This window comes from Athene noctua, chromosome 13, assembly GCF_965140245.1.
Source record: "Athene noctua chromosome 13, bAthNoc1.hap1.1, whole genome shotgun sequence".
Lineage (NCBI taxonomy): Eukaryota > Metazoa > Chordata > Aves > Strigiformes > Strigidae > Athene > Athene noctua.
The window spans coordinates 12870450-12898356 of record NC_134049.1 but is presented as its reverse complement, the minus strand read 5'-3'; the positions used below and the strand labels follow the sequence as shown (position 1 = coordinate 12898356).

General features: G+C 46.2%; 2 protein-coding genes across 4 annotated transcripts; one reads left to right on the top strand and one right to left on the bottom strand.

The window, feature by feature from the left end:
* The first annotated feature begins 575 nt into the window (after nt 1-575).
* Nucleotides 576-12226, top strand: SPG21 (SPG21 abhydrolase domain containing, maspardin). Its single transcript, XM_074917333.1, has 9 exons — nt 576-675; nt 4087-4180; nt 7654-7815; nt 8652-8732; nt 9339-9484; nt 10007-10115; nt 10594-10701; nt 11099-11239; nt 11577-12226. The coding sequence occupies exons 2-9, from the start codon at nt 4118-4120 to the stop codon at nt 11697-11699; spliced, it is 933 nt and encodes a 310-aa protein (XP_074773434.1). The 5' UTR covers nt 576-675; nt 4087-4117; the 3' UTR covers nt 11700-12226.
* A 91-nt stretch (nt 12227-12317) lies between these two features.
* Nucleotides 12318-26160, bottom strand: ANKDD1A (ankyrin repeat and death domain containing 1A). Of its 3 annotated transcripts, none has more exons than XM_074917330.1 (15): nt 26061-26160; nt 23639-23742; nt 22867-22965; nt 22160-22258; nt 21594-21698; nt 20687-20785; nt 20168-20266; nt 18921-19019; nt 18489-18587; nt 18190-18288; nt 17155-17253; nt 15708-15803; nt 14364-14565; nt 13487-13618; nt 12318-13264 (listed from the first exon to the last, which is right to left on the bottom strand). In XM_074917330.1, the coding sequence occupies exons 1-15, from the start codon at nt 26092-26094 to the stop codon at nt 13203-13205; spliced, it is 1527 nt and encodes a 508-aa protein (XP_074773431.1). In that variant the 5' UTR covers nt 26095-26160; the 3' UTR covers nt 12318-13202. The 3 variants fall into 3 exon arrangements, with proteins under 3 accessions (XP_074773431.1, XP_074773432.1, XP_074773433.1); XM_074917331.1 differs by having other exon boundaries at nt 18489-18584; XM_074917332.1 differs by lacking the exon at nt 20168-20266.
* Nucleotides 26161-27907: the final 1747 nt, after the last annotated feature.

Below are 27907 nucleotides of genomic sequence, written 5' to 3'. Positions count from 1 at the left end.
ATTTAGCTTTTTTAAAATAAACTTTGTTTGAATAGACCCAGCTGATTAAAAGATCCAGGTTAGAGGAGAAAGCACTACACAGCACCTGGAGGAAGAGAGCTGGATAAAACCTGCTATATTAAAAGGAAGACCCCCGACTTGAACACACGCAGTTTCACTCACCACTGCTTTTACAGAAATCGCTCGGGATTTCTCACATTTATCAAAAAAAGGATGCTCTCTCCCGCTGGATGACAGGGGCAGGTCATAGTGACGCTTGCGCGAAGCAAAGAGGCGGCAGAGAGCAGAATAAAGCACCACTAGAGACTCGCAGTATCTTTTTTTCTACGTTAAAACTCAATTCTGCGAGGAACCTGCGAGTTCCTCAGACGCTCCGGCCTGAGGGGCAGGAATGAAGGCCGTGGTCCCTCACAGCCCGCCGACCAATCACCGCCTCACAGCCTGACCACGTGTTTCTTGCCTCGGTAGCATGGCCCCGCGACCGCTTACTTCCGCCTCGGTAGCAATGGCGGCCGTCCATTTTCCGGTCTGCTTGCGCTCCTCCCCTCTGTCACGTGGTCGGCGCGTGTGCAGCACCCGGAAGTAGCGGCCGGTGGCGGCTGCCCCGCGCTTGGGTGCGCTGGGGGAGGAGGGGAAGAGCAGCGGTTCCCGCCGTCCCCGGGCCCTGCTGAGCCGGTGAGGGCCGAGCAGCGAAAGGGGAAGGCGGAGGAGGGGTTGGGGGCCAGGGGTCGTCGCTGTGGAGACAGGCCTGCCCCTCTTCGCGGGGCCCTGATCTCGGGAGGGGGCCCTCAGGGGCCGGGGGGGCCCTAAAGGCCCGGGGAGAGGGAAGCGATCAGGGGCTGGGTGCGCCCTGAGGAGATCGAGGGGATCTCTCTGGTTGCGGTGCAGCATTACCTCTGGGCGAGGCTGTGCCTGAAGGGTCGGGGGGCTCTGAGGAGGCGTCGGGCCGGAGGGTGTATCTTTCAGGCCCCGGGGCGGGGTTGTCACGACCCCTGAGTGTCCCTGGGCTTGGGGTGGGGGAAGGGGCTCGGGACGCGGCCTGTAGGGGGCCTTGCCCTGGGGGTTCATCGTCCCGGGGGGTTCTCAGGGGAAGGGGCCGCCTCAGCCTGGGCTGCAGGGAGGAGAGCCTGGGCTGGGGGTGCTGAGTGGGGTTTTGCCCCCCCCCCCCCCCTTCTCCTGGGGGAGCCGCATGTGGTTGAAGAGGGGGGATGGAGCGGGGGCTGGGGTCGTTGGGGACGGTGCTGAGGAAGCGGGGAAGGTGACTGGTGCTGCGTCCCAGTTGTCTGTAATTCTTCACTGCCTGAAGAATTGGCTTTCATAAAGCCCCTGTAGCCCTGGTGTCTCCCCTGCATTTCCTGGCGTTTGCCTGCAGCCCGCATCAGCTGTCGGTGCTGGTGTTGCTGATTCAAGTGTCTTGGGAGTGGGAGTGGGCACTTTGTGGCCATCTCAGTGGGAGAGCGGCTGCGCAGCGGCCCTGGCTCGCACAGACACAGCGTGGGGCAGAAGAGAGCGTCGCCGCTCGTCTAATCCACTCTGACAGGGGTTTTCTCTCGAGTGGCAGGATCAAGGTCTTTCTAAATTGGTAACAAATAGAACATGTCACTAGTGTAGTGGGGATAACTCACAAGGAGAATATTATTACTTGCTCAGTGTATCCTTAGGTGAGTCTTCCTTTAGAGGAATTGTTTTCAAGAGGTTAGAGTTCTTCAGATTGTCTGGTTTTACTGAAAATGAAACGGGTTTTTAGAGGCTGGGTCATGAACAGCATCAGGTTCTTTGATTTGAGTTACCTTTGGCTGACTTCCTGTTTTGAGTTCATGGTTCAGCTTTTCTGTGGCTGGAAGAGCACATAGTTGTTGTTGACATGGATATTTGTGTGCGCAAATTTAATGCTGCATTTCTGTGCCAAGGAAAAAGAAATTCAGTAATAGGACATCGACTTCAGCAAAAACTTCTATAATCAAAGAAAGTTCTTGCTTTAAAAAAGGAACAGTCCTTAGGAGTGGTGGTCACAGATGCACCTTCACAAGAAATTTGCTGGAGGAAATCAGCCCAGGTGTTGGTGGCCAGTAGTTTGCTTCCATGAGTGGTAAGAGGTGAAGTGGGAAGCTCAAAATTTAGGTTTCAGATAGACTCTTAACTCACAGTGGTGCAAGCTGAGGTATGCTGACAGGACAAAGTTCATCTGCATCATACCCTTACTTTACCTAGTCTAACAATAGACAGCTTTGTGCTCCCAAGTGATCTGCCAGCCCGCAAAAATTAGCTTAATGGTGCATTAAGACTGAGGTGGCAGAAAAAGAGAGGTGATCACAGCAGGAAAATATTGACGATCCTTTAAGGCAACCAGAATTATTAGCAGAAAGTCTTCCTTTCCCGTGCCCCTGTGTTTGCCCAGTGCCTTGCATAGTGAGGCTCTGACCATGACTTGTGTTTCTTGGCCTTCTTCTAATATGATACTCAGAGAGAATCTATTGTTTAAAGGCATGTGCTATAGTTTACTTCTGCCGTAATTTCGTCACATCATCATTTGCTAAATAGCTTTTTGTAAAGTAGTTGATGTGTGGCAACAGAAAGGAATCGGTATTCTGAACTGCTGCCTTCTTTCTCTCATGACCAGCTTTTCCCCTCAGTCCAGTGATGCATCTTTATGCCTGCTTCTGCTTTTCAGGTTGTATGAATAGATATTTATCTCCACTGTAATTTTACCTGCTGCCAGACTAGGACAAAGAGCAGAATAGTTGATGCAAGCACCAAAACTAAGCTATGCAATATTGAAACAATGGCCACACAGCTCAGTTTCCTACCTGAAACCCTTGTTGGATATGAGAGTGTAACATGTACTCTGTGGAAGATGTGTGGTGTCTTGCAAATTAGAAAGTAATTTCCCTTTTAAATTTCATGTTTTCTGTACTTGGAAAATGGGAAATGAAGACTGAAAGATAAGGAAATTGTAATAACTGTTAATCCAGCTGTAACCCAATATGCTAGCTAAGCCTGCACACTGGCAGCTTTCCTGCCGGGAGAAATGAATTGGAGTGACTCACAGAACATACCAAGGTCTTATTTGATGAAGAATTGAGACAAAACCTATTGATTTATACTTGGCAACTGTTAAGTAACAAGAGCAAAAGTTGCTTTGTTTTATTATGCTCAGCGCTCTGTGTGAATGCATGAAAATAATCTCCTGGGGCAGTTGGCTTTCAGAGTAAAGCTATTGAGTCTGCAAGCTTTGAAACTGTTTGATACCATCTGTTGTGTAAATGGAAGCTAATGGCCTTCACTGATTTAAAAAAAAAAAAGTTAAACCTAGACATTACCTAAGTGTTTATTACTAATTAATGGGGCATTATAAGACACTCTTTATGTATGCTAGGACATTCTGACTTCAGAGTGAATTAGTCGCATTCCTGTGTGGACCCAACTCTGAACCATTTTGTTCTGTATTAATTGGTGTGCTTCGAAGATATCTTTGGTAACTCCTGATGAGTCAGCTCCTGTGTGGATAGAATTAAAACTTCAGGGCTCTTCCGTAAATTAAGACTCAGATCAGCTGATTCCCAATGTGCTTTGGGACTCTTCTGGGTCAGTTATACTGAGATGGAAGAACGTGGTCTGAATACTTAGGCAGTGGGTTCATGAAATAATGTAAGTCTTTTGTTTGAACTGCGGAGTAAATTGTATGAATATTTATTAGATATAAATTTGGAGTGCTTTATAAATTAAAACCAAACTGAAAACATGCTTTAGCTTTTTAAGCCACTTACAGCCTGCAATACAATTGTTTTTCTGTACAACTGTTACATGGGAATGCTGTTAGAAAAACGTCATCATTTCATAATGAGGCCGGTACAGTAAGGCAGTCAGGTGACTGTCTCTTGGGAGAATAATTAAATGGTTTGTGATGAAAACTGAGGATAAGTAAACTTGGCATGAGTCAGAGGTAATACAATCAACTGATAAGAGCAAACTTGTCCTGCAAATGCTTTATGTACACGGCACAGCTTTTGAGTGCTGCCTGCTGTAAAGCTGTTGTATTGATTTCTAACTTTGTCTCTCTTTTTTTTTTTTTTTTTTTTTTTTCAGGCTGACCTAAACTGTGTTTTTTCTAAACATCATGGGAGAGATTAAAGTCTCTCCTGACTATAACTGGTTCAGAAGCACAGTTCCTCTTAAAAAGGTATGTACAACTGTAATGGGTGAAATATCTCCTCTTGCTTTGTAGTCGGGAGACTAAGCTGTTTGGTTAATGGATAACAGTTGTGACTGTGCTAGTGACCTGGCTTATCTTCTGAACGGTTGTCCCACATGTGCTATGAGTGCATGAAAGCACACTCTTAATTTTCACATGCTTCTCAAAGGTCACTTCCACACGTGGCAGTGAGGAGCAGAGGCTGACAGTTGTGAGCCATGGCAGCGGTGCCTGGAGCCCTGGTGCCAGTCATGCTGAGGAGCACGTGCCGAGGAAAGAGCGTGGGCTGGGCACCATGTGCGTGGCCTCTCCCAAAGCTGCCTGTGGGTGCTGCACCGCACCAGGCAGGGCAGCTGACCCGGGGGCCGTGCTGCCAGAGCCACCTCCACAGTTCCTACCCATCCTCTTCAGGCCGAAGCAGAGTGTGAAGGCAACTTCTCGGCAGTGGAACTGCACACAGGGTTCCTGAGAGTGGAAAGATGCCTTAACCACAGTGGAAAAAAAGTTTGGTTAAGCACTGCATGCTTAATCACACTGTCCAACCACTTTCCCTTCTTGCTTGGATTTCTCCACTTCCTTTCACAGAATCATCAAGGTTGAAAAAGACCTTGAAGATCATCTAGTCCAACCCTTAACCTGACACAGACTGTTCTCAACTCCACCCTAAACTAAGGAACAACAGATGCTTAAATGTGCCTAGTATTATTTCCACCAAGTGCTGTGTAGCTTTCTCTAAGAAATTACCATTATACTGCAGGATTTTCTGTTTAGGGTTTCTCATTCATTTTTGCCTGTTTGTCTTCTGTAAATAAGAACGATCCATTGCTGTTGACTGTGCACACTCTGTCTAGGCTTTGGCTGTCCAGCTTCTTTCTGTTTCTGGCCAGTAACAGATCTGCTGACTCTGTGCCATCCTGTTGCCTCCAGGCAGTGCCAGGTCAGCAAAGTCTGGAGGCAGTATTTCAGTGGAAAGACATGTGGGTGTTCTGAGGTGCTGTTTTATGAGATGCAGTACAGTAAGTGAAAGGAACTGGAGGTTGTGGTTACAGCGGAACACGTTGCTGCTGCCGTGGGGACTATGTGACGCTGCAGCTCGCTGCCAGGGGCCACTGCCTTCAGCTGCTGGCGACTACTCAGGATTTCATAAATGGGGACATGTGTAAACTGAAGCTGCTGTTGACCTGGTGACCTTTGGACTAAGGACTACTCTTGAGTGATTTAGTCTACTCGGAAGTAAAATGATGCTACAGTGATGAATGTGGGGTATGAAGATGGTAGAAATAAACAGATCAGTTCTGGCTTCTGGATAAAGAAGGGAAAAAAAGCAAAATTTGAAGATATAATTAATCTCTGAAGCAGTCTTTAGGAATACATTTTCTTGCATTATCCCCCCAGAGGTATAGGCAAGGCATGTGCAGTACAGAGGAGGGAATGACTAACCATCATCAGTGCAGGTAAGCACACATTAGTGCTGTCAGATCGACTTAAGGAAGCAGAGTTAGAGCAGTTTGAAAACGGGCTGAGATGTTCCTCCTGCCAGGAGCAGGAAATGCACAGCTCCATCGCCCTTCCTGCTGTAGGAAGTACAGTACAGAAAACAACACGTTTAAACTAAGTCTTCAGCTTTGCCTGTGAGCCTCCATGTTCATCCATCGCTTGCTGTCTTAGATAAGTCCTTCCTAAAAGTCTTCAGCAGGGGACACCCTGGCTCTGCTAAACTCAGGGCGGGGGGAGTTCTGCCCCTTGGTTCAATGCAGTGCAGATTTTACCCTTTGTGTAAACTGTAGCTGATCTTGATTGATCGATCAGAACAAGAAAAAGGCTGGTGACCTACCAAGTCAGCAGTTAACCACGGCGCTGACTGACTACACAGCGCTCAGCTTGTCTGGGAGTTGAGTTAGACTATCCGGTATGTGGCTAGAAATCAAATAGCACAATTGTCTAAACCCATTCATTGTTTGGGCTTGAGGAATGAAATGTTATCGCTCAGCCTCAGCTCTCTTGATGTGAACCAGCTTTGGTTTTGTGATTTTAAGGAGTATGGTTTGCCTTTGGAAATATTCCTAGAGGTAAAATTTGTAGTAGCCACTGACAGGCACCCTGAACGGATCCAAAATTACTGCTGGAATAACAGCTGAGAACAGCGAGGCCTGGAGCTCTGGAGTTGTGTGCAGAGGGTTGTTTTGATGGGGGGTTGGGAGGGCTTTCATACAAGGTTTATTTTTAAATGGTTTCAGTGGTCTGGAAGCTCTGGTATGCGATCTTTATTTTTATTTTTTTTTCATAGAGACTTTACAAAACAACAGTATCATGTGATTGCTCACATGTTCCCAGAGCTGAAATACTGGCTTTATTACAAGCAGATTTGTTAGTCAAGCAAATCTGATTTGTGATACGCTGCTCTTCGATTCCCTGAGAAGCTTAACTGCTGTGATGGAAAAGCAAATTGTGCTTGTATATTGCTGTTCAAAAAGCTATAAAATCTTGCTACAGAGGAGATGAATTCCTGTTGTGTGACACGGGCTTTCCCCAGAGGTTTATGCTTGTCAATCTGGTATGAGCTGCACGCTTTTGCTGGGTTGTGGAGTGCTGGAAGAGCATCCTAAATACACAAAATGGTTTGCTGGTAGAATAGGCCCTGTAGAAACAAGTTGGGCTCCAGCACTGCTACAAAAGACCTTTACCTAATTGTTATACTTTTAAAGGTACTAATTGTGCTAGGACTTCTAGCTTCTGCATTGAGATGGGCACTGTATGAGGAACTGCTTGTTAAGTGTAGCAGCTCATGTGTGAATAATCTGCTTCAGCCAGCTGTGTGTCCTAGGCACTCCAGATGCTCCTGACCTGCTGCCAGATGACGGAAGCATTTTTCTTTCCAGGTCAGCTTTGCAGTGCTGTTTTGGGAGTTGTGTGTGTCTCTGTTTCCAGCAGGCAGCTATAACGTTTCAGATCAATAATTTGTGGTGTTAGTTGCTTAATTCAGTGGTCTCGCATGTATCCAGACCTGTAACATCTTTTGTCCAGTGAATGCAAATGTGGATGCTTGTTTTAAAAGCTGTCCCCGGGGGCAGTGCTGGCTCTTCCAGCCTACAGCTGCTGCTCTCTGTACTTTGAACTGACCTTCCTGGTCTCTCCTGGGCAGTGGCATGGTGACCCCTCTCCCAAGGTGCTGTGTTCATTATCCAGCTTACGTCAGGACACACAAAGCATTTGGTCTGACAGCGCTTGGCTGCAGTTCTGCTCCAGCTGTAGCTACACAAACACTGTAATTCCAATTGGTAAACAGCCTTGGAGAAGAAAGCTATTGTGAAGAAAAGTCAAAGATGGTCTTGTTCAAAGGGTCTTGGGTATTATAATATTTACTAGATGACAGAAATTTTGTAGAAGCAATCCTGGGAGCTGGCTGAAGAACCTCACTTGTCTTGTATGTTTCTGCTCCCCCCATACCTCTCTCTTTCCAGATAATAGTAGACGATGATGACAGTAAAGTCTGGTCACTGTATGACGCGGGACCTAGGAGCATTCGGTGCCCACTCATATTTCTCCCTCCTGTAAGTGGAACTGCAGATGTGTTTTTCCAGCAAATTTTGGCACTGACTGGCTGGGGCTACAGAGTTATCGCTGTGAGTATTCTCAGTCCTGTGTCCAAGTTAGCATATATGTGCTTGTTGCTCTAATTGGAGGTTGGATAATGAAAGTGAACATCTTTTAAGGGATGTTAAGTTGCACCACCTGATGCTAAGTTGCACCCCAGAGTATGTAGCATGCAGATCCAGGCTGAAATCTGCTGTATGTTCACAGCAGCATTTACTCACACCCTTGCACGTACACATTATTAACATCTTGGTCTGTTTTCAACCTTGTGTGCCCTGGCCACCACATCTTTGCCTCCAGCTGGATTTTTTGTTAGTCATGAGGCTTTGGGTTAGTTCATGCTTTCCTTAGGGATGGTGGATAACCTGGCTCTTAGCCTGCCTGGCTGCAAATGCTAAGTCACTCCTTAAAATCCTCCCAGCATGCTGGTTTGTGGCTTCTCAGCTCCAAAGCTGAACTGCAGTGATTTTCTACAACAATATTTCTGCTAAACAGTATGGCTTTTGGAGTACTGCTGTTTCTCTAGCAGCAAGTAATGATTTCTGTACCTGCCAACTTTACATGCTATGAAATTGCTGAAAAATCATTCCGGCCTCTCATTCCCCTCATTACAGGATGAAGCAATGCTGCACTTTTCCCAGCAAACTTGCTCTGGGGTGCTTTCAGTTGTGTATTTTTGTGCAGGCGAGGGGGAGGTGTTCACACCCTGGCTGTAGGGACCTTGCTGAGGAGCATGAGCCTCATGGTACAGGAGAAGCAGATTGCTGTCTTGAAACCTTTAATGTCAGAATTGGTGTGACTTTCAAGTGGGCAGCTGACAGGTACTGATCAGAGACCGGCTTTTTCTAACTTCCTGTCGTTTTAGTTGCAGTATCCGGTGTACTGGGATCACCTTGAGTTCTGTGATGGATTCAGAAAACTGTTAGACCACCTTCAGCTGGATAAAGTGAGTGCTTTGAGATGGGGAAATGTGTATATAGTTGCAATAAAACCCTATTGCTTGAAAGCATCTCATTTAAGAGCAAGTGTACAAAATATGATACAAAAATGCAGCCTATAAATCAGGAAGCTGTATTGCAATTTTACTTTCGAAACAAGTTTATTTTTGAAGGTGAATACCCTTGAAAATTTTCATACTTGGTCTAAATTCAATTACTGTTCTAGGCTTATTAAATTGTACCGATTAACTAGTTTTTCATGAGATCCTGTGGAAGTTATCCTTCCTAACTCATGTAGTACAGAATACCACAGTAAAGTATCTTGGATTAGGCTAGCTATTGAAAACAAAGTGAAATGTTTGAATTTTCTCTTAAGCTTGGTGAGCAAACAAATTTGAACTGTGACCCGGAAACACTTCCTTTTTTCAGTATTTATCATGTTTATACCACACATAAAACCAAAAACTGCATAGAAGAGTTTCTTTTAAGTAACAGGTTATGAGGACAGGGTAAAACTTGCATGACTTATTTTTGAAATGAAAATTGAAATTTTGTGCTTAGAGGTTGCTTATTTCACAAGTGTAACATGATCTGTTTTTTTTCCCTTGTATTAGGTTCACCTCTTTGGAGCTTCTCTGGGAGGTTTTCTGGCTCAAAAATTTGCTGAATACACACACAAATCTCCCAGAGTTCAATCTCTCATCCTGTGTAATTCCTTTAGTGACACTTCTATCTTCAATCAGACATGGACAGCAAACAGGTAAGGAAGACTGAGACAAGCAATCAGATTTGTAGCCTTAATTTTTTTGTAATGAAATGTCACACTCATCTGGTTGGATGTGTGTCTAACCTGTACCCAGCTGGGGGGAGGGAGGTGCAGGGTGGAATACTTGTGACTTTTAAAGCCACCCCATGAGGAAAATGGAAACTTTCACAATTGGGAGTGTGGAATTTGACAGCTGAGTTGTCCTGTGATCCTCTGTGGATGTGTGGTCAGATTTAAGAACTCTGCCTGTTTTCTAGCAAAGCCATTTATAGTGAGAAAAGTGTTATTCACCATGTTTAAAATACCCTTTTGTAATGTAAGACCAACATCTTCCCAGAGCATTTCAAGCACCTAGCTGCAAGGTTTTCTATCTCTGTGCTCTTGAATCTTCTTCAGGATTTCATTTGAAGTTAAAGCACAATGTTAGTGCAAGGAAAGGGAGTGCTTACAACAAAGCGTCTTAATGTTGGGAGTCCTGGGTGCTTGAAGATGTGTTACATCTCCTTTCTATTTTAGCTTTTGGCTGATGCCTGCTTTTATGCTGAAAAAAATTGTCCTTGGGAATTTTGCATCTGGTCCTCTAGATCCTGAAATGGCCGATGGGATTGATTTCATGGTGGACAGGGTAGGTAGCTGTGTACTCTAACTGCTGTGATGTCAGTCTCGCTAGAAGATTTCCTTAGCAGGAGGTTGTAGATAATTGCCGCTGCTTTCTTCATTTACTTACCCGTAAGGGAGGAGTAAGGAATGGATCCTCAGCAGGTGCTGTCACAGCCCCAGCGATTTAACTGATGGTGTGACCCTCTACCTTACAGTTCAGTTTGTTTATGTAGATCAGAAGAGAGGAAGTTAAACTGAGGTGGAAGAGGAGAACGCGCTGGGATACATCTGTAGGCCACATGCTCGGGAGGCAGGAGCAGCTAATAGAACATGTTTTAAGCATTTGTTTCATGTAGAGAGATACTAAGTTGGAACTCTAATCTTCATTTGAAGTGCAGTCATGTTCCCCTTTAAGGAGCTGACGTCTCTGGGTGTATTGTTAATATTGCATTAACTTCCTGCAGTGAAGTGTGTTGTTAATCTGTGTTTCTCTCTACTGAAAGCTGGAGAGTCTGGGCCAGAGCGAGCTCGCTTCAAGACTTACCCTCAACTGCCAGAACTCCTATGTAGAACCTCATAAAATTCGAGACATCCCCGTAACCATTATGGATGTAAGTTAATCTCAATGTAATCCTGGTTTGGTTTTGTTTTGTTTTTAAACACTGTTTCCTCCCCTTGGCAGGTGGGGCCTGGATATTCTGTTAGCAACTTAATAAATATTTACAGCATTAACTTCATATTTAGATAAGCCTTCTACCGACTGGGCAACAGCGTGATACTTCTGTGTTGCATTATGAATTGGATATTCTGTGCAACAACTCAGCCATATGTTCACGTATCGCAGCGTTAGCTCTCGAGCTGTCGATGTCTAACGTGTTTGGTTGTTTTCATTAACCCTGTTGTACAGAGAAACTGAGAATTGCTTCTAGGAGCAGCATATATCCAGTCTGATTTTAATAAGCAAAATCTGCTTAGATTCAGAACTAACTGCCATGACTTGTTATGTAGGTGTTTGACCAAAGCGCGCTTTCAACTGAAGCAAAAGAAGAAATGTATAAGCTTTATCCTAATGCCAGAAGAGCTCATCTCAAAACAGGAGGCAACTTCCCCTATCTCTGCAGGAGTGCTGAGGTCAACCTGTATATTCAGGTGAGTCTGGATTCAAATCCAGTGCACTGACACATGTAGCCAGAACAGCAGTAGGAGACTGCTTCTCTGTGCTTGCTCTTGTTTCTGAACTTGCCTGAGCTCTGTTCACTCTGGCTCCCAGATGGCCGACACAAAAGGGCAGGGCTGGGAGCAGCCACACTTGTGGAGGGCTGGCTTTGGGCGTTTGGCTGTTGCCCGTTTCCTCTGTCCTTTCTCTGAACTCTTGTACTCCAGAGCCAGGATTTCACCCTCACAGAAGCTACTCAGAAGGAATGTTCCTCTTTTACCAAAACCTTGTGCTTCTATACCTGTTCGTGTTATTTTCCGTGTCCGACAGATCCATTTACTGCAGTTCCATGGTACCCGCTATGCAGCCATCGATCCCTCCATGGTCAGTGCAGAAGAGCTGGAAGTCCAAAAAATAAGTCTTCACACCAGCCACGAGCAAGAAGAGCAGTAGGTTTTTGGTGTGCCAGTGAGGAAGAGGAATCGATTGATTTGGTGGTCTTCCTGTGTACAATCAACTGTTCCCACTCTGCCTTTTTCCTTGCGTTAGCCGATTATCACTGTGCGATTCCAACAGGATCAATAGTCAGTGAACTACCCACGGACAGTAACCTCCAGCAGTGTAATGGGATAGGTCTGTTTAACTTTTAGTCTTTGGATTCAAGGAAACATCTTTGAAGACTCCAGTTTTAAAAACAAAGACATTTTTGCTACCAAAGTCTTCACTATCATGTTCTTAAGCAGAACAGTGTTTCTTTTTATATTTTTCACTCAGCTGTATATATTGCCACATGTGGATCATGTACTTATAAGCTGACATCTATTTTTGTTGAATATTTGGTTTATAAGATGTTTAAGTGCCAGTGTTGCCATCACTTATTTGCTTCATGTGTTGCTGGTTTCTATTTGAAATAAAGCGTTTGAATTTTTAACTTTGTTGCTGTTTAAAAATGGTTTTCAATAAAACTTCAATTTCTGCAAGTGTCTCGTTTTGACTATAAGAGAACAGCACTGTAGCCTACCATGGTCCTGGTTTGCCTCTACAGAAAATAAGGAAAACCAGCACATTCTGCTTGAATTCACCGCAAGGATGGAACAGCTTTAATTACAAGATTGCACTGGTGTAGCTTGAAGCACATTTAAGGGTACAACCTGGATTTTTTGAAATACAGATGTTATTTTCCCCTGGAAACACGTAAAAAATAAACAAAGTATTACATGACAAAGGGATGTTTAAGAAAGCTGTATGTCTGTGTCAGAAGCTGTGCAGATAACGAATGACCATTCTCATCTTTTCAAGCTTTTCAAACTTTTCAAGCCGTAGCCTTGGGATTAAATAAGTTACCTCTTTGATTTATAAACAGTACATGTATGTTCATGTACATTTGTAAACAGTGCATGTTAACATTCTTCTCTACAACTTCTTGTGAAGAGTCGAAACATGAAAGATCACAACCCTTAATGTTCCAAAAGGACCGAGTAGTAGCACTGACTATCTTGAATTCCCACCCTAAGAGGGAAGTTACAAACACAGCTAAGACACATGGGATAGACACCCCCCCCAAAGTAAGTAAGTAAAGAACACTCCTGAAAACAAAGGCTTTCCCCTCAATAACTTAAAATATTAAGAATTTAAAATTTATATACAAAAATGCGATGTAAACAAGTTACAGTAAAATAGTGTAGGATTTCCTGAAGTGAGGTTTGCTCACTGAACTCTTCCTGCAGTACCCAGATCATATGAAACAACTGATAAAAATCTTCCTTCTCTGTGTAAAGACACATTTTAGACCATTAGCTGATACCTTGTTTTAGGCCAGGAAGGAAGCAGCAGTGATACCAACCCTTGAGGACAAGAAGCCCTGTCCTTGCAGCTGCCTTCTGACAAGTTTTTCTGGGCAGGTGTTTCTCCTGTGGCACTAAGCTGAGTTGGAGGAGTCACCGGTGCCCTCCTGGGTTACATTGCTACACACTTCCGTGGAGAGGCTGAGTCTGCATTTGCTTTTTTCCGAATGCTTTCTGTAAAAGAGAGAGCATTCTGCTGCACAGAGAGTGTAAAATTGTGGCAGGATGTGTTAATTTTATCAAAATAAAAGAAAGAAATGCCATGTAACAGTAGCAAGGGTGCAGGGCAGAGTGGCTTCCAGCTTGTGGGAATTGGCTTCACTGAAGTTTTTCTGTGTAACTACAGGGTTTGGGTCATGCCCACTGTGCATTATTTGAAGGAAGACAAAGTGTTACCTGCTAAATCTCTTCTTCCGATTCCCACAAGGCCTTCATACAATCCCTTGATTGGATTTTCTCCTGCTGTGATCACGCCGTGGAGCCAGATAAGCAACATTCTGTGGCCATGCTCCCTGTAGCTTTTAGTGCCTGGCAAGATGAAACTCCAGCTGAGATCCTGCACTTGCTGTGCACAGCCCCAACCAGAGCAGATTTCTGAATCAGTGGGCTTGGACACTGCTCCCTCCTCTTTGGATTTGACTAGGCTGCTCTAAAGTACAGTTCAGCTTAATTCCTGCTTGTGGTGTGATTGCTACATTAACATTAAACTTAATGTTAAGGAGTGGGCCATGGGTGAGCTTGGGCCTGTTGGACAACCTTTCATGGCACTAGAGAATTTCTGCCTTCAGAGCACGGCTTGGCCCCTTGCTTGTGTCACGCAAACCTCAGGAGTCCCCACAGTAACCGAACCAGCAGTGATCTGTTTCAGAAACCCAGAACCTGCTTCTGCTAACGTGTCTCTTAAATTCTAAATGGGACTTCACTGCCTTCTTGGTTCAGCTTCTTAAAAGAAAAAGAATAAACCCAGCAAGTTTCTCCTGTCCTAGGGAACAAGAATTTTTTATTTCATTTCTGTAGCAAGGACTAACAGGTCTGGCAGTACCTCCAGAGCAGCAAGCAATGGACCGCTAACCCCCATGTGCTTTACTCCTAGACAAATTCCAGCGTGTAGACACCTCCCCATTAATTAAAAACAGGATATTTAATCTAATGTTTTGACTGTTTCAAAGAAGCCAGTTGTTAGGGGTTTTTTATGCTTTGCTAATCCTGCAGACTTATCTCCTACGAACACAGTCCAAGTGGAGGAAGGAGAATACCTGGCAGTGCTTTATACCTGTCCATTGTTGCTCAATAGCCCTAATGTGGGCATCAGTGAATTTCCAGTAATGTGCCAGCTTCTTCCATTCACCAGGTTTGAGGTACTTTGTAGCCAATCTCCACATCACCGAGCGAATGTGCTGCGTTTCCAGCCTGTGATCTTGCTTAAAGGTCAAATGCTTTGCCACCCAGGAGTCAGAGTCGCTGTTCAGATTGTCCTGCAAAGCCAGGGCAGGGGTTTCAGTTGGGATGCAGCAGATGTACCTGTCCTGCATTCTCCCAAATCCTCACTCTGTGGGTCACTCTGAGTTCATTCTCACACCTCACATTTTTTATTCTTTTTTCACTCTGTTCTATTCATGCACACTAACAAATGCTGTTAACAGCAGCTCTGCTGTGGAAACCCATGCAGATCACAATTTGCATTTCTAGTGCCTTTTATCTGCAGCTTGTGTGCAGAATCATTTCATTAAATCTTGCTCCCCTGCAATGTAGGCTCATGCTCACCTCCTTTACACGGCAGACTGGGAAGAGGCTAAATGACTTGCCCCAGGACTGCAAGAGAAGCCCAGCAAGGGCCTGATATACCCAGCACTGCTCTGAAGCTGCGCCTAAGCCACTGGTGTATCCCCTCCTTTCCTTCCTTTTCTTTCCTTTCCTTTCCTGGCTGAAGCACTGCCTTTCCTGGTATGAGAGGATGCCCGGGGTCTTAGGAAGACTCAAGGGGTGTGGTGTTTGGCTGCACTTTCAGCACAGGCTCTGCTCAGATTAGTTTGGGCACAGGCTTGTGGTAGGCAGGGTTTCAGCAGCTGCACAGGGGGGCGTGAGAGGAGGGAGGCTGCTGGACCACGCTGGGAAATGCAGGAGGAACAGCCCCAGCTGCGGAGTTTGAGAGAAAAGTCGATTGCACGACTCCAACAAGAACTGATCACTCTGCTTGCAAGAGGTGTCTCCCTTCCACTGCTGAAAAACTCCCCACATCCCATTTGGGGACCTTGGGCCAAGCATTTTTCCTGCTTGGTGCTTCAGTTTCTCCTTCTGGGAAAAGGAATTAATGCTATCCCAGTCCCTTCCTCAGGGCTTTAGGAACAGCTGCCAAAGGATCTTTGCAACCCCCTGTTCCCTTCAGCACAGCCTGGACGTTTTAACAACAGAGGCTTTTTTAAATAAGGAAAGCCTTGATGATGTTGGCATGGTGAAGACTTTTGTTTTTCTTAAGTAAGGTGATGAAATTAGAGGTCAGGCTGTCACAGGATGTCCTGTATTTCTTTTCCTTTTGACAGCTGGTAGAGTCTTAATGGAGAGTATAAAGCTACATCTGCCCTGAAAAGCGCAGGGGATGGTGGTGTAAGCTGCTCACCTTTTCCCATTTGTAAAACCGATCAGCTTTGATAATCATGTCCACCAAGTTGATGTGATTGCCTCGGGCGGCAACATCCAGAGATGTTTTCCCTTGCTGAAATGAGAAGGTGGAAAAGGAGCTGGAAAAGACCGTGCACACTGAGGAGGTACAATCTCCACTCCTGCTCTGTAGTGCAGGCAGCATGGGGTGAGAGCTGGGAGCAATGCACCCAGCTGGGATGAAGGACCTCTGTTCTCCACCTGTAAACAGCTCGGATGTGAGGTAGCTTCCAGCTGCTGCCTGCAGGGCACAGGGAATAATTTTCTAGGCTCTACAGTATCTCCTCTGCTGCCACAGGGGACCTGCCCCTTCAGGAGAGTGCCCGGTAACCCGCAGTGTGATGGCAGGGTGCTCTCAGGCTCCCAGCAGCATGGGTGTGACCGTCAATGGACCAGCTCAGCACTACAATCCAAGGTATGTTATAGCCTTTTGCACAGCAGGTTTGCTGACACATGAAACAAGTGATTTATACAACCTCATTAATTTTATAGGCTCCACATACATGATTAGAAACAGTTTCCTAGGAGAAGCTGATGGGACTATGAAATTGTAACTACATTCCTCAAGTAAACCTGACTGAATTGGGCAAGGGGGGGGATTTGTATTCGTATCTAAAAGTGTATAGCAGAAAGGAGCAAGTTTTAAAGTTGCATGAAAGAAAGCGAGCCAGCCCAGATATCAGGCACACCAGGTTCTAGCCTCAGATGTGAGCAGAAACCCAATTTCCCACTGAAAAGTGTAAATGTGTTCCCTGCACTGAGTCTCACTGCGGTTCCACAGGCTGCTGGAAGGTGGCAAACATTCACCACAGCTGAAGGCTGTTTCAGCCAGGTGACTTCCAGTCTGTATGTGCTTAAACCCACTGCAAATGGCAGACAGGATTTTAATCTCTGCCCCAGCCTGCTTCAGCATTTTCTGGGCACATACCACACTTTTGGGCTGCACACAACTTGCCTGATTCCTTTAGAATTCCTTTTGTTGATTTAATTAGAGGGCAAAAGCCCTGGACACCAGTGCCAGATCTATACCAACCAGATACCTTTAACCTACTAAAACATGTACTGTAATCCTTGAGGTATATTATTTATCATTATTCAAGAGGATGATGCTAATGTGCATGACAGTACAAGTAGAAGTAAAAGGAACTATAAAAGGAACTCTGAGAAGAAAAAGTTAGCTCATTGTGTGAACTGTTTTCTACCTTCCTAAGAACCAGTCACTTCTTTCCTGGAAAACACATCAGAATAACCTACTCAGCAGTGTTTGAAGGCCTTATCTCTAGAAACATCCAGATTTTAGTATTATTACTAGCCTTCCTTGAAACTGATGAAAAACAGTGGCAAAGACCACCCATAGTTTCCCTCCATATCCCCATAGAATCTGTTCAACTCATAGAGACATTTACCTTGTCTGTTAGCTTCAGATTAACTCCTGCAATGAGAATCATCTCAGCGATGTCCTGCCTGCCATGCTCTGCAGCGATGTGGAGCGAGGTCTGCTGCCTCTGCAGGAGGGTGAAAGGACTACATTTCAGAGATCAAGCATGAGGCTGCAAGGATAAGGCAGAATGATACCAGGAGGAAGCCTGTTGGAACACTGCCAGCTCTGCCCTCCTCTCCCTTCTATCCCTTTTTAAACCAAGGGCCAAACACCCTCCTACCTCAAATTGGAGTTGGGTTCCTGAGGCTGAGCAAAACTGGTATGTCCCTGTCCCAGCACCAGCAGGAGGAAGCCTTCCTGTAACTTTTCAGTCTAAAGAAGGAACCTCTTCAGATCCGTAGAGCTCCCTAGGGCCACTTATAGAACTATGTTATTTCCCGTTATTTCTGTAACAATTTCTATAGGTAGATAGTTTGGCCAAGGGAGGAAAGGACCTGTGCCAATTGTTTGTTCCCAGGACCCAGGGCTGGGTTAATGTGTATGCACTGTAAACTGTATGCACCTTGAGACTGTCTAAACAACTAAAAGCAAACACAAAATGTGGCGATTTTATGGTGTCGTCAGGAGAGAACATCACTACAAGAATGAACATTAACTGAAAAATTATAAACAAGCTACACAAAGCTCCTCATTCATAAAAGTACAATTTGGTGAGACAACCTCCAGGCTTTCTTCCCATTCTCAGCCCCCCAAACATGTTGCAGAATATCTTCCAGCCTGAAATTTCTCCCATCTGCTTCCAGCAGGGAGGAGAGAGCCTGACGATGCAATGTTGCTGTACACAGGTACAGGGACATGGCGCAGCCCACGTGCTAAATGCCAGCAAGCAATTACTTCATTGCAACACTCAATCATTTCACAGGTTTCACATTTCCTAAATTGTGCTTCCAGGTTTTCCCTGTTTTAAAGCACTCCTCTTTAATCCTGTCCCCAAGGTGATCAAATCCCCCACGAAACTGGTTCGCATTTCAAAGACAGAAAACAGGAGCTGCAGTCTTACATTATCTGGAATGTCAAGGTCACACTCCACGTCAATGAAGAGCTTCACCATAGCTGGGAAGTTCTGCAGTACTGCAATGTGTGTTGCTGATGCGTTTTGCTGTGGAAAGAAGACCCTGTGCTTAGGAACAGCATGTTTTATTCTAAGACAGCTGCCAGCCTGGACTGGGGATGGTACTGCCCCATAAGCACAGACCCCACAGCAGCACTGGTCCTTACCGAGTTGCTTTGTGCTTTTGAACAACTCCACAAACTGGCTTTGCCTTTTTGTAAGAGACAAGAGCGTTGAGTGGGACTTACATGATTAACAGCATCTGTGTGGATTCCTGCATCCACGAGGATCCGGGCTATCTCCTCGTAGCCGTGCTGTGCTGCGTAATGAAGGCAGTTCATCTTCTTCTGAGGCATGTCAAAAGAGATGGGTATTAGTCAGAGTTTCTTCTCAAAGGCTTCAGTTGTTACAGACTGTCCACACAGACCTCCCTGCTTCCCTCCTGCAAGAGCCCCAAGCCCCCATACTGACAAATTCATAGAGGTTGTCTCCAGGGCCAAGCCAGTCCCAGGGAGCTATACTCGCCTCTTTGTACAAAGCCACGTGTAGTTTCCTCTGGACTCCCTGAGCTATTTCTGAAGTGCTGGGCTCCACGTGGCCTCACCCGATAACGGGCCACAGGTCTGGGCAAAAATCCACAAAGTAGTGTCTGGAAATGGAATCACCTCCACAGAGCTCACCTGGGTTTGGGCATTGACATCGGCACCAGCTTCCAAGAGCAGCTTCACAGAGTTGCTGTGACCCCCCTCAGCAGCTAGGTGCAGAGCTGTGAGTCCTTCCTGGACAAAACAAAAAAAGGAGACAAGCAGCATTTCTGTAGAGAAGGCCAAGATAGAGCACTGGAATGAGCAAGCCTCTACCCCATCTTCTGAATCCATGACATGTTAAAATACCAATTCTGAGGGCCAGGGATCCCAAATCGATTGTGAGGAAAATAAAAACACAATTATCTGCCACTGACATATCAGAGTACTGCTCTGTCCTTATGCCCCTAGAAACAGTTGGCCCATGGGCCACAAGACAGACATTGTGTTCACCATCTTTTCTTCCCTTCAGACCATTAGCAAACAAAAAAGGATTTCACAGAGACAACGAAGACAAATATTTTCCTGGAGTAGCCCAGAGACAGCCACAGGCAGAACTGGAAACCCATGGCCCTCAACCACTGGTTCTCCCTTCTGAGGGCTGCAGCTCATTTGTTTACAAGAAAACAGAAACAAGCAGAATGCCTAAGTGATTTCATCTGGTTTTATTATTGCTCTTCGCACAAAGGGCAGCTCATCTGGGGGAAGACAAATGCTACCAGAGTTACCACTGAAGGAGGTTTCCCCTTTCTTTCAGATCTTAATCACAATCAAATACACTTTTCAAAGCCAGTAACCAAATAAGACTAAAAAAGTTGCTGATAAACTTAATTGGGAGTGTGCCCTGGAATAAATAACAGCATTAGTAAACCAATATTTGCTATCTAAATCATTAACTGTGTTCCAGCCACATAATTTTCCAAAGCAGGTCTGTCAAAGAGAGATTTCAAACAGAAGGTCCATATGTTCAGTGACTAAGTCAATACTATAAAGCATAGTGAAGTTTAGTTTAAAACACACTCAATAACCATTTAAGCACTTGAATGTACAAGGGTCAGGGAGAAAAATGGAGATTCAATGAAGTGATAAGGTAGGTCAGCAGATACAGCAAGAAGAAAATGCAACACTTCAGAATTGCATACGGGTCCGAGGATGTTGCCTTTCACTGATACTCTGCAAGCGTGACCTGCATTTACACACGTATGTTTTAGATAAAATCAGCTATCTTCTAGACGTCTCCTGTCAATACTGACTATTCAGCCTCATGACTGTGGCAGGAGAGTATTTCTGGGAAGGGGAAGGGCAAAACTGATATGGTTTTTATTTCATTTAAATATACTTACTAAATTCTTTACATCGAGGTCCACTCCAACATCTATAATCTTCTGTAGCACAGAGAGGTGTCCATTTTTAGCAGCTAAATGCAATGCTGTATTTTCTTCCTGAAAGTAAACATCACCTCATACATGTATGTATCATGGGACTGAGTGTTCATACACCACAACCTTGCACAGAGTATATCCAGTGTGAATGAAAAGGAGGTTGTAAACAGTAGCACGAGTCTGAAATAATCTTCTAATAGGTGCAGCAGGGAGGGAAGAAACCCAGCTACTTTAAACTGGGTCATGGTCCACCGGGTTCGCGGCATATCCCATCTGAAAATCCTGGAGAGAAATCCAGCATGGACTGAGGTGCAAATGGCTTGCAAGCAGAGAGGGAAGAAAAGACCTGACATACCACAACCATAGTTACAACTGCTGACAATTTGCCTGCATAAGCCTCTTTTGGTATCCTGTTCCCTGACTTTCACATCCTCTCATCCTTGGACTTTACCTCCTTTGTGTGTGGTTTTATGCCCGTACCTTGTCTTTGGCACTGTGAGTACAACCCAGTCGAATTAGGAACTCCACCACCTCCAGCCACCCATACTCTGCAGCCAGGTGAAATGCTGTCCTGTCCATCTTTGAAAGGAAACAGAGAAATACAGTCCAAGAAGGGCTCAGAAAGGACAAGATTAGATCATCTGCTGTAAGCAGTATAATAATGCCTTGGGCGATAACACAGTACACAGGAGGAAAAAGCACTGCACTTCAAAATTAGTTATCTTCTATATATTGGAGTTATTCTTCTTACATTTGGGATGATCCTAACAAAACAAGGTGAACAGAACTACCCACTCAGGCTAACAACTCCAAGCACTTTGGTCTCGTCAAACACTGGAAAAGAGATCTTTTCAGTGTTTTTTTCATACAAATTGAGGATAATAAATAGTTCACTGAAAGGAACTAAGAACAAAAAAATTGAATTACTATGTAAGACCCCAGTTATCGAGTGAGTCAGAACCCCTTTTGGGGAAAGGCAGATCTCTTGTTGCTTCATTTAACTCCCAAGCATCAAGAGCGGGGATCACTCTTAGAACCGTGAAGACCATTGAGTGGAATAACGTGCGCTAGCTCCTGTGTGTTCTTGTGCTCTGTGCAGGAACAGATCAGCCAATGTTGGAACATGCTGGGAGAGGGTTATTACATACACTCTGGAGCAACAGCTGAAAGAGAGAGGGCACTGAAATTCCTGAATTTATTCTACAAAAGGCTGCATTGGGAAGCTGTGGCTGCCGACTTGACTGGGGCTAGAATTCCCGTCATCCCCAAGCCCCACTCTGCAGGAGGACTTCTGGGAGTAGCATCTGACTCCGAGACTCTTCCCAAGACCAAGGGCAACAGAGCAAGATCAGACCTTGTGAAACAAAGCTGTGAAGAGTATTCCTACCTTGTCTGTCTTATCTACACACATGTCCTCCAGGTCCTCCGTGATGAACTCCACCACCCGGACATGTCCCCTCTGAGCTGCACAGTGGAGCAGGTTCCTGCCGTTCTGGAAAGGAGATAATGGACTACGCGTTCAACAAGTCCAAAACCGTGGGACAGTCTCTTTTAACAACTTGTTCCTGTTAGCAAAGACCCATTCCATGCCCCCCTGCACCTTTAGGGCTAAATCACTTTGTGCTGCAGACAGCAAATCATGACTGAAATATTAATGCTCCTTTTCCCAACCAAGGTCTGGTTTAGAATACACGGACTGCAGATTCACTAAACCCATTTCCCATTTCTGTAACACCTTCCACATCACCACTGCACAACTGTGAGCTGAGAAAGCTGTGTACATCTCTATAGCTACATTTATGACACCTGTTTTAGAAATAAGGCAGAAGTGCAGATGGCAGTCCCCCGCAGCAGATGCTGTCACACACGATTACCGCAGCTCACAGCCTCTCTCTCTCCTCCCTGTCACTATCTAGAGCCACATGATGGACCCACGTAGGGAGACTCTCTCACCCTATTGACACAGTTAATCTTGGCCCCAGCATTGACGAGGATCTGCAGGACATGGAGGTGGCCAAACCAGGCAGACAGGAGAAGCGCGTTCATTCCAAACTGTGAGGAAGAGAAGACAGATACTTACAGCTAAACTGCAGCCACCACTGTCCCCACCCAACAGGGAAGCTGTCCCTCTAGCTTCAGGAAGTTTCCCAAATATTTTTCTGTCTGGTTTTTTTTTCAGCCTCACTTTCTCCAATTACTATTATTCCTGCCAGAGACGGTTACAGCAGCTGAGCAGAGACCTGCCTCTAGGCTGCCACTTCCTAATCAATGGTGTGTATGAGCCTCGTTGTTATGGAGGATAGAGAATTTGCAAGCTGTTACTGTCTTCCCACAAGCCCCAGACACACAACCAGAACAAGCCAAGCGTCCCTATACTATACAGAAAAACAGATTCTACCAGCCTACTTCCTGGTCACTGTGCATGAAAGGAAAAGGCCAAAAGACAGAGCATATACACAACTGGAAAACAAGGCCTGCTCCAGAAAGGTACTGCACCTGCCTCAGCAGGGAGGCCACAGCTTCCCATGCACTGCAACGCCTTGTGCCACCCACCCAGAGCAAAGGTGCGCTCTGTAACTGACAGCCCAGCACCCCGTCCCCAGCGCTCGCCCAACACAGTACACATTTGCAGGACACACAAGGGACATTTGCCATCATACACTGTCTTTGTCATCCACCGGGACATCGTGATCCAGGAGCAGCCGCACAGCATCCACGTTTCCAGCTCCTGCAGCCCAGTGCAGGGCAGTCCGGCCTGTCTGGAAAGGGATAAGGAAGGCTGATGTATGCAGAGTGCCTCTGTATCCACCAGCCTTCCTGAAGGCCAAAACCTTCTTTGCCATCCATGGAGCCAGATTTCATCACACTGTGCAAGGTTTTCTCTGGACATAGCCCTCTCTCTCTCTTTGCTCTCTTGTCAGGAAGACAGGTGCTAATTACATTCTCCTCAAAAACTGCAGTTCTGGACTGTAATGACAGGACAGAAAGGAGAAATATTGCTGACTGTGGATGGACAGATTGAAACAGAGGGAATGAGTGCAACCCCGTATTTCCAGGGACCTACAGGTCAAGAAGGGGAGACCTGCACCAGGAAATGAGTGAGTCCCACAACCTTGGTGTACTGAGATAGCGAAGTCAAAGCCTTTCAATGCAGCTGTGTGTATCTGGCACACAGGTTCCAAAGAGAACCATGAATTATCGCCCTCCCTCAGTGCTTGCAAATTTCCAGTATGGTCAGCATGGCAGTGCTGTAGGTTTCAGTGTGTTCTGAAACTGCTCAGTTGCCACAGTCCCTATTTAGCACTGGGCAGTGTATTTTAAAGCTTTGCCCAATTGAGCAGCTAATGAGAAGAGTAGCGTTAAGAAGCTGCAGTTCTGAAACACACCCTCAACACTTCCTGCAGCTTGGAGGTGGAAAACCCTGGGACTTACATTGTTTTTGGCTTTGATGTCGACCCCTCTCCTGATGAGCTCCTCCATCCTGGCTGTGTCATTCCGCTTTGCCGCGTCGTGGAACTCCTTCTCTGAATGAAGCACTGCAGCAGAGACAGAAGAGCAGGCATTAAAAAAGTGCTGGCAAAGAGCACAAAGCAGCATGCCCCAACAAACCTCCCCTTCATCTCACCAGGTGGCTGCAAGGAAGGATGACTGCAGACAGATTCTTCCAACAAGAATCCCAGCCCTACAGGGCATGTTTGCTGGATTTGTCCTCTCCCACCATCTCCCCCTCCCTGAATACCCCTGTGCCACACCAGTGCTCTTCCAGTCCTACCAGCTTCTCTTCTAATTCAGTGCCTTTCTCCGCTTGCTCCATCTGCAAAACCTTTTGATCCATCATGTCCATGTCCTCTGGGCACGCTCTGAGGCCCAGGGCTGGTGTGAGGGCTGAGGCAGATGGCAAGACCCTATCTTCCACTACATCCCACTGCTCTACAAGGAGGCCTTCACACACGGTCCTGCTGTGCCCCTTAGGGCAACCTGAATCAGCTAAGCAGCCCAAAACTGGTAGCCTGGCCCGAGATTAGTGTTGCATCTCTTAATAGACTGTGGCAGTTATTTGTTCTGCCAATACCACAACTGGCAGTATTTGTCCTGCACAGTTAGGCACAACTTAAAGGTCTTCACTCTCCACGCTGGGCCTTGCCCCAGCAATCTTCTTGATCGAACAAACCTTCCTGCCAAGAAATGAGAGCAAGGCTGTGACTCTGGGCCTGCTGCAGCCCCACAGGAACGCTCTCAAGGTTTTTGACAAAGGCTGGTGTCAGTTTTTGTTGCACTCTGCCTGAGTGCTTTTAGGGAATTCTTTCAAGAGGTGTTTGAGGCAGACCCTCAGCCTTTTACATCCCACTGGAGAGCTGGCTCAGAGGCTCTGCTCTCTCCTATGTTTCTGCAGATCTCAGGTTGCAGTTTGAGGGTAGCATGAGCTCAGTGCAACTTCAGTTGGTATAAATGTATCGACTAGACATTAGCCACATGCCATACAAGAATCATCAAAACATACTATTGCTCCCATTCCACTACACTGAGGAGATAAACAGGACGCTGTCTAAATAGCACTATCCCATCTCTCTCTGGAGGGCACAGAAGAAAGGCACCCCTACTGTGGACTGTTAGGGCAGCAGAGGTATAACCTTATCTTCTAATTTCTGTTCCTCTTACCTTCAAACAAAAAACTTTAGCTCAAGAAAAACATGAATAACACAAATCTCAATACCAGACAGGATCATTCATGAGTGTTGCACCTGTTGCCACAGTGAATTCAGTAGGATTTGGACACTGATTTCTGCAGGAAAAGGATTTTTTATTGAGACCCTGTTCACATCTGGTCAGGTGTGTTAATGGAACTGCAGTTCAACAGCAACTAGACCTTTCATTTGAGTAGAAATATCAGGAGAACCTGGGAAAAACCTGTGGAGTTTATATTAATTATTAACACATACTTCCTCCTTGCAAATGTTTATCTCCATTCAGTGGTGTAAATCCTATGTATCAGTTAAGCAAATGTTGCTGCCCTGCTCTGCAGGTGACAGAAATGCGTTCTTACATTTTATGATCACACAAAGCATCATTGTCAAGAGATGCCAAACCACCTCTTGACTTATTTGTTCTTTCCTCTACCTGCAGGAACAAACCTTGCATCACTAAGGCTGCAGAAGCTGCAATTTATTTTTTCTCAGCAATACACAAGAAACAATTTGACGGTCTGAGTTTCCTACTTAGTGTCCACAGTGGTGAAGCCAACCCTGTAAACGTAATTGCACTCCCCATCATGGCACGCACCCATCCAACAGCAGCATATCAGGAGATATTTATAAGTTTTCCTCCTCTTTCAAGCTCAGGTTCTGGTGTATTACCTTATGGTACTGACTATCAATTCAGTTATCCCAAACAGCGTGGAAAACAATTTAAATTATTTACCCTCAGTGCAATGCACCAACTCACAGTTTATTACGCAAGAGGTTTAAAAAAGCAGCAAAGGAGAAGAAAGGCTTGCACAGAAACGCACTGAAACTGCCCGCTGGGCTCTACCTGAGTCTGCAGGACACAAAGACAACCCAGTACAGCCAGGGACTGGTCGATAAAGCAGAAGTGGGAGCTACTGGCGTTCTATGCAGCATCTCAGGGATGCAGGATGCTTTGGGGCAAAAGCAGTCTCGATTCCCGCGCAGGTTATGCACCGACTTTGTTTTTTATACGTCTTGTTATTCTTTAAAGCATCTCGGCCCTGCCCCAGAGCTCCCCCCGGGGCGTGGGGAGGCCGCTGCCGCGCCCGCCCTCTCCCGCCACATAAATCCCCCCTTCACGGCGCCGCGCCCCCCGCCCCGCGGGGCAGCCCCGGCCCCGCCGCACTCACGGGTGTCCCCCTCCGAGGCCAGGTCGTCCCCCATGCCGCGGCCCGCCGGCCCCGCCAGCCCGCCGCCGCCGCCTCAGGGCGGGCTGACAGGCGCGGCCCCGCCGCCTCAAGGCGGGCTGACAGGCGCGGCCCCGCCGCCTCACGGGAGGCCCGGCCGCCGCCGCGCAGAGCGCCTCTTTTACTGTTATTTAGGGGAAAATAAAATAAAATAAGCCCTCCCGCGGACAAACACGGTGTTTTCGGGCCGTTTTGGGATGACTTGAGGGGGGAAATCCAGCTACCGCCGTTGCGGTCAGGGGGCCGCACGGCTGTTCCCTAGGCCGGTGTCACTCTGTACCTCAGCGTGGCCGCTTGGAGGCTGTGGGTGGTTTAATTCTGTTTCCAAACCGATTTTGGAGGAGAGGGATTTCTGTTCTGTGGAAAATACACGGTGAGTGGTTATTGTTTTTTCCCTGAAAGCAGGGTTTGGGGTTTGGCTTTTCCAGGGGATCAGGTGCTCTCATTCTACCACAGAGCTAGGGCACAGCAGCGGGTGCAGGAGGGGGTTAAAAGCTCTCTTCCCTCAGAGTTTTAGTTAATTCTCCTGTTTCATCATCTAGGTCTGGTTTTGTCTTTTATTCTCTTTTTCATTTTGATAGTATGAAGAGGAAAGAACCAGACAGTGGCTGAGCTGAGGCTGGGGGAGTATTGTATCTATTTTAGGGAGGTCTGAGGTAGGCAGAAAAAAAGGTCCAAAACAGTCAAAAAATTAGAAAACTGTGTTTGGTCCCATCAGTATTGTCTGTCTCCGGACTAGAGATCCGCTGCTGCTTTTTCACAAAGGAACAGGTAATGGCTCTCCTGGCAGAAAACTGGAGCTACAGAGAGGATACCCTTTCTGCCACAGCCATTTCAGTTCAGCCTGTGCAAGGTCACTGGCAAGGGTCTGTGTCCCCCCCACCCCCCAGCTTTCTCCCCATATCTAATTTGTCGGGGTAAGTGTGGCACATAACTGTTCCCCACTCCTTGTATTGTCTCACCTTTCCTGTGTTTGCTCGCAGTCAGTCTTGCCACGGATATGGGGTGACACACTGAGTGACACCTTGGTTTGAGTAAATGTTTGTTGGCCTTCAAATACATAGGAAGGTAGTGCAAGGATAAAAATCCAGGATGGGCAAGACTGGGAGGCATAAGCTTAAATCTTTGTAGGCAGGACTTTGGTTTCTCCTGTGTATGGGAGAAGTGGCCAAGACAGCAAAGGGGATTTGACTGCAGAACTGGGGGTTTCTTTGCTGCTGGTCACAGGACAGAGGGGTGACCTTGCAAGAAGTCTTCCAACTCCACTTTCTGATTTCTCACAGAATCATTCAGGTTGGAAAAGACCCTTGAGATCATCGAGTGCAATCATCAGCCCTACTCTACAAGTTCTCCCCTACACCACATGCCCCCAACTTTCATCTAAACGACACTTAAACACATCCAGGGATGGTGACTCCACCCCCTCACTGGGCAGTCTATTCCACTGTCTGACCACTTTTCTGTGAAAAAATTTTTCCTTATTTTTTCCTAATTTTCTCGACTTAATCTCTGCAGCATCGGCTTTGCATTCCCTTCCTGTACCACGCTGGCGTACAGACCTGGGTCAGACTCGGCCGATGTCAGGGGCCCTCTCTCCTCCTCAGCAGGACTATCCCCCTGCCCTCCAGCCTCGCCGTACCATTGCTTTGATCCCAGCAACCACATGAGGGTGCCAGTGCTGTTCACCTGCCACGCTTTGCTGCAGTGAGCAATGAGCTCCAGCGTGTAGCTGCTGTTCCTGGGTTCAGGCCAGTTTTGGGGGACACCCCTGTCCCAGGGACCCTTGTGCT